General features: G+C 38.5%; 1 protein-coding gene across 2 annotated transcripts in view; it reads left to right on the forward strand.

Annotated features, from left to right (window-relative positions):
* Nucleotides 1-5,833, forward strand: part of BORA (bora, aurora kinase A activator) — a 29,119-nt gene that overhangs the window by 10,473 nt on the left and 12,813 nt on the right. For both annotated transcript variants that reach the window (XM_005885648.2, XM_014532882.1), the window contains exons 6-9: nucleotides 1,356-1,421; nucleotides 1,976-2,032; nucleotides 2,437-2,663; nucleotides 3,237-3,369. In XM_005885648.2, coding sequence (XP_005885710.1) covers nucleotides 1,356-1,421; nucleotides 1,976-2,032; nucleotides 2,437-2,663; nucleotides 3,237-3,369 — 483 coding nt within the window. The remainder of the gene's footprint in view (nucleotides 1-1,355; nucleotides 1,422-1,975; nucleotides 2,033-2,436; nucleotides 2,664-3,236; nucleotides 3,370-5,833) is intronic.

Below are 5,833 nucleotides of genomic sequence, written 5' to 3' on the forward strand. Positions count from 1 at the left end.
CACCTTAACGAGTTGACCTGACAGGAGGAGGTTGCACATGCAGCCTCAGCAGCGAGGAGGCGGGGGCCTCTGCGTGCCTGCGCTGGGGGAGGGCCTGATCAGCAGCAGCCACAGCTGCTTCAAGGGCCAGAGAGGGTGGCAGGGCCAGACCGGCAGTGGTTGTGGCTGTGACTGCTGCGGGGCCTGGGGAGCAAGGCAGGGCCAGACCAGCGACTCGAGGGTGGGTGGCACCGCGCGATTTCGAATCGCATGCTGGGCTCCTAGTTGAAAAATAAAAACAGAATGGGATTTCCCAAATTCAGTTTTCCTCATCTGTGATGAGAATCCAGTGTGTGCCATATCCACCTTGGGTGTTTCAGTTCTCGTGCTTGGGATTTAGGGGCAAAGGGAACTGACGTGAACATGAAGCTTCTGCTGCCTGGGTGCTGGGAATAGTGAAGTTCTGTGTCTTGACGCAGAAGCCTCATGTCTTCCAGCATCCACGGAACGTTGACACGTTAACTTGTCATTGTGCAAGTAGGGTACATTCTCAGACTTTTCACAGTTCTTGACATGGTAGCCCCTAACCAAATGTGGCTTTTAAAAATTAAATACATTTCAATTAAAAATTTAGATTCCCAGTCACATTATTCACATTTCATGTTTAAGGTGTTTGGTTTGTAGCCTAAAGACCAAGGACATAAAAGGTTTTCCATCGAGTACCTTGCTTACATGTGCCTTATAGAAGGTCACACAGCCTCAGTAAAGAAGGCATTTGAATCTAGGATTTCACTTTTTACCCCTTCTGATAATATTTAATCGGAGGCTTTAACACCCATCCCACCCACTTACTCATTCACCCATTTATTTAGGTTTGTTAGGTTACTGGGCTTTATTCTGTTACTGTATTTTAAGTTTTTTGAGGTTTTTTTTTTCTTTGTTTTTTTGGTTTCCTTGCTTTTTTCTCTTGCTTATATTAGTCATTTTTGTCATTAAATATTTTAGTTTTTCTACCTGGTGATTTTCAGATTATGAAGCTTAATATTTAGTCATTAACTTTTAATTTTATAAAATTATTTGCAGCCGTATTTTTTTTACTTCTGCTGTGAAAAAGACTGAGCATGGTTTTATTTATCAAATTTTAGGTTTTTTCAAGATGATCTGACATTTTAATTCAGACAATTTATCTAAACCCATTGTTCAAAAACATTAGGCAACAGAGGATCTGTTTGAGGATGACTAACACACATCCTAGCCGTTTAAGATTGACATCATGGAGAGCAACCACGTTTTCCTTAAAAAGTATTACTTGGTGCCTCCTTATTTGCTATATATAAGTCAAAATTGTAGGATTTTTCACTTAAAATATTTTACAGGTATTAACATAACTAATGAATCTCCAATTGGAAGAAAGCTGACCATCTATTCTGAGAAAAGCAATGGTGAGTATGAATATATTCTGAAAAGAAGTACCTTGCACATTAAGCTACATTTAATTTTAAATTCAGTTCATGTGATAACAATACGCTGGCATTGAAATTGCTTACTTTTTATGAATGAGCTATATGAGAACTGTCTTTTAAAATTAATCAGAATAGATACATCCAGTCATGTTTTAGAAATAGCAATAGTGTGTTTTTGTTTTTTTGTTCAAAGCATATGAATTGATTTCTGATTTTGAAAATCTTTGTTTTTTTTAATTTGTTAATATTGGGAGACATCCTCAGATATAGGCTGGCTTACTTTTTTTTTATTCAAATGCCAGCAGAACAACCAAGAGTTAACTTGAGCTATTAACAGGTTTATATCAGTGCTAGCAAGTATGGAAAGCCACTTACAAGAATATGACATTACATAAAAGAATGCATAAATGAATTAATTGAGTTTAGCTGGAACATCATGGGAAGATGGTTGATTGGGAAGCACATGGTAAATTGTATATAATATGCTTGCATGATTTATCCATGTTTGTATTTTTGTATCTGTTTGTTTCCAGCTGCTTGTCAGACATTGCTGTCTCTTCCTGTGGATTTTAATTTAGAAAATGTATTAGGTATGTATGGTACTTATTTAAACCTTTAATAACTTAAAAGGTTTTGTTTTGATGGGTTATAAATGGAAATGTGTGGCAGTGCCTCTTTCAAAAGAAGTGGGGAGATCATACTAAAATTTCTTTTTTATTTTTAACCTGCCCTGAATAAGTGAACTTTACTATAGACATAAACTATTTATGGACGCATCTTATTGGTACTACTTATACTAATAATCACTCAAAAACGAAGAAATAATTTCAGATTTTAAACATCACATATGCCATTAAACTTTGTTTTATTTTTTTAAAAACAATTCAAATATATAGTAGTACATGGTGGTTTTTAAAAAATCAGATAACTGAAGTCTAATTGCTCTTCAAAATAACTATAGCTTTGCCTTTTATTCTGTTAACCTTAAATGTAGGTGACTATTTTAGAGCTGATGAATTTGCAGATCAGTCTCCCGGAAACCTCAGTTCCTCATCCCTCAGAAGAAAGCTATTTTTAGATGGCAATGGGAGTATCTCTGACTGCTTACCTCCAGCTTCTCCCAGAAGTCTTCACAGTAGTGCTCAAACATCACTTGAAGTTTTTTATTCAATAGATTTATCTCCTGTACAGGGTAGGAGCCCCGTGCAGACACCAAGTTCGGTAAGAAGTATATTAAAATGTGGTTGGCTAACTTTGCCATAGATATATTTAGACCTTAGTTGCCCGTATTGCACTTGAGAAATAGCCATTTGGGTTCTATATTTCATAAGGATTATGTTCACATTTTGTCATTAGTAAGGAATGTTTTTGGTCAGACTTTCCAATTTTGCATTTAGAGGTATACAGATAACCAAATTTATCATGAATCTCAGAAAATTTCAATGTAAGTTATTTCCTGAATTATGTAAGATTTTTAGTATAACACAACTGGATTGGCATTAATGGAGTAATTGAATTTAAATTTTTCGTAAACATCTGCTTAGTATGAAATAGAGTGGTTTGTTTGAGCCCAGTGTATTTATATTTTTTTGAGTAGCATATTCTGTTTCAAAACTTTTCTAGCTATCTTCTTAGCTGTCCTTTCTACAATATACCTTGACTTTTGGCATCTGTACTTTGGGGAATGACCAGAGTTTACATGATCTACTTTATAAATGTATTTTGAAGATGAAGATGCATATGGTATAATAGAGTTGAGGAAGAGAACCACATAATTTTTTGTTTTTATTATAGGGGCAGTTTTCTTCCAGCCCTATTCAGGGTAGTGCAAAAAAATACAGTTTGGGAAGTATAACCAGTCCTTCACCTATTTCTTCACCCACTTTCTCACCAATTACATTTCAGATAGGAAAGACACCACTCTCAGGTATGTCTCATAATATAATACCTAATTTAAATTTTTATATTATCAATTTTTGTTACTGTAGAGGTTCCTTTTAGCTTGTTCTGACTATAGAGCTCTAAATGACCGCTAACCTTTTAAAATTTAGAAACTTTTTTTTTAACAAAAAGAACAATTTAACTTCCAAAACAGTGTCTCGGCAAAGTTCTACTCCAACTGGTAAATACAGACAATTTGATTAGTAGTATTTATATCAAACATTCTTATAAAGGCGAATCAAAGAAAGATGGCAGTTTTAGATATAAGTGGGTTTGATTTTGCTTCTGACCTGTAGCTTTACACTTTGGCAACCGGATATCCATATTTTGCAAACATATATTTGTTTGAGTGAGGTTTTTAAAGAAAATATAGTGTGGAACATTTCAGAGAAAATATTTCTCTTTGCAGTATGTCAATTTCTCTGGAAAAGATTATAGCACTTTTGGAAAATTATTCACAATAGAAAAAACCTATTCATAGTAAGAAAATTGGAAAACTGAAAATGATGTATTTTGTTAGTCTTTCCGTTGTGTGTGTGTGTGTGTGTGTGTGTGTCTGTCTGTGTCTGTCTGCACGCACACCCACATGAAGAGTTAAACATGCACAATAATCTATCATGCTTTCTTTGCAAAGCATTTTATTATGAATTTATTTCCATTGGTCATTCAAGTCATGTATTGTTGTCTGAAACCATGAATTTGAATCACTGTGTGATACTCCATTTCATGGATGTGGTATTTGTTTTCAACTGTTGGTAAATATTTAAATTGTTTCTAATTTTTAAAAATCACATAACTATTGATTATCTTTGTATATTCATCATGTTGTACATATTTATATCCTTAGTTAAATTCTCAGAAGTAGAATCATTTGGTCAAAAGGGGTGAATATTTTTAAGGCTTGATGAATTTCATCAAATTTACTTCATAAAAGGTTGCATCAGTTGAAATTTTCATCAATAGTGTATAGGAAAGTCAGTTTCTCCCCATCCAGAAACACTGGCATTAACATTCTTTTTTTTTTAATCCTCACCCGAGGATATTTTTCCATTGATTTTTAGAGAGAGTGGAAGAGAGAGGGAAAGACAGAGTAATATCGATGTGAGAGAAACACATCGATTGATTGCCTCCTGCACGAGCCCCGACCAGGGCCTGGTCAGGGAGGAGCCTGCAACCGAGATATGTGCCCTTGACCAGAAATAAATCCAGGACCATTCGGGCTGACGCTCTAACCCCTGATCCAAACTGGCTAGGGCTTTCTTTTTGAAATTCGTTAATTTGGTAAATTATAAAAAAGTCCTTTACTGCTTTAATTTTTTTATCTCTGATTATTATGACATTGAATTCTTTCTGAATGTTTATTGGTCATGTATTTTGGAGTGAGGAATTATTACAGTAGGTCCTTGGGTTATGTCGGAGATCCGTTCCTGCGGCGATGTAACGTGATTTTCGCCGTAAGTCGGAACCCACTTACATAAGCACCTACTTCATTCACATGGAGCACATACACACCAGTAATGAAGTGAAACAGTAAAAAAAATGTAAAAGAATGATAACTCCTGACCTTTACTTGTGGTAAATCTACACTAATAAAAGACAAACATGCAAATTGACCGTACCTTCGCTACACCTTAAGCCACACCCTCCAGCCAATCAGAGTGACTATATGCAAATTAACTCAACCAAGATGGTGGCCGACAGCCATGAAGCTGGAGCAAGCAGGAGGCTTGGTTGCTCCAGTGATGGAGGAAGCCAAGCTTCCCGCCCGCCCTGGCCGGCTCTGAGCTCCACTCAAGGCTACAAAGTTTCAATTATAGAAGGTAAATAAATCCCAGAATAAAAGAAAAAAACGAAAGAAAAAGGAGAGGCTGGGAGCTTCCGTTGTCTGGGTGCTTGGCCAGCCTGAAAACGGCCCTCAGCCCCTCACCCGGACTGGCCAGGCACCCCAGTGGGGACCCCCCACCCTAAAGGGGGTGTGGCCAGCCTGAAAACAGCCATCAGTCCCTCACCCAGGCTGGCCAAACCTCCATGAGGTGAGGGTCCCCACTTGAGGGGGGGGCTTGACTGGCCTGCAGACAGCCATCAGCCCCTCACCCAGGCTGGCCAGGCACCCCAGTGGGGACCCCCACCTTGAACGGGGTGTGACCAGCCTTCAAACAGCCATCAGCCTCTCTCCCAGGCTGGCCAGGCACCCCAGTCGGGACCCCCACCCTGAAGGGGGTGTGACCAGCCTGCAAACACCCATCAGCCCCTCACCCAGGCTGGCCAGGCACTCCAGCGGGACCCCCACCCTGATCTGGGACACCCTTCAGGGCAAACCAGCTGGCCCCCACCCGTGCACCAGGCCTCTATCCTATATAATAAAAGGGTAATATGCAAATTGACCCTAACAGCAGAACCACTGGAAATGACTGGTCACTATGACACACACTGACCACCAGGGGGCAGAC

The sequence above is a fragment of the Myotis brandtii genome, unplaced genomic scaffold (genome assembly GCF_000412655.1).
Source record: "Myotis brandtii unplaced genomic scaffold, ASM41265v1 scaffold92, whole genome shotgun sequence".
Lineage (NCBI taxonomy): Eukaryota > Metazoa > Chordata > Mammalia > Chiroptera > Vespertilionidae > Myotis > Myotis brandtii.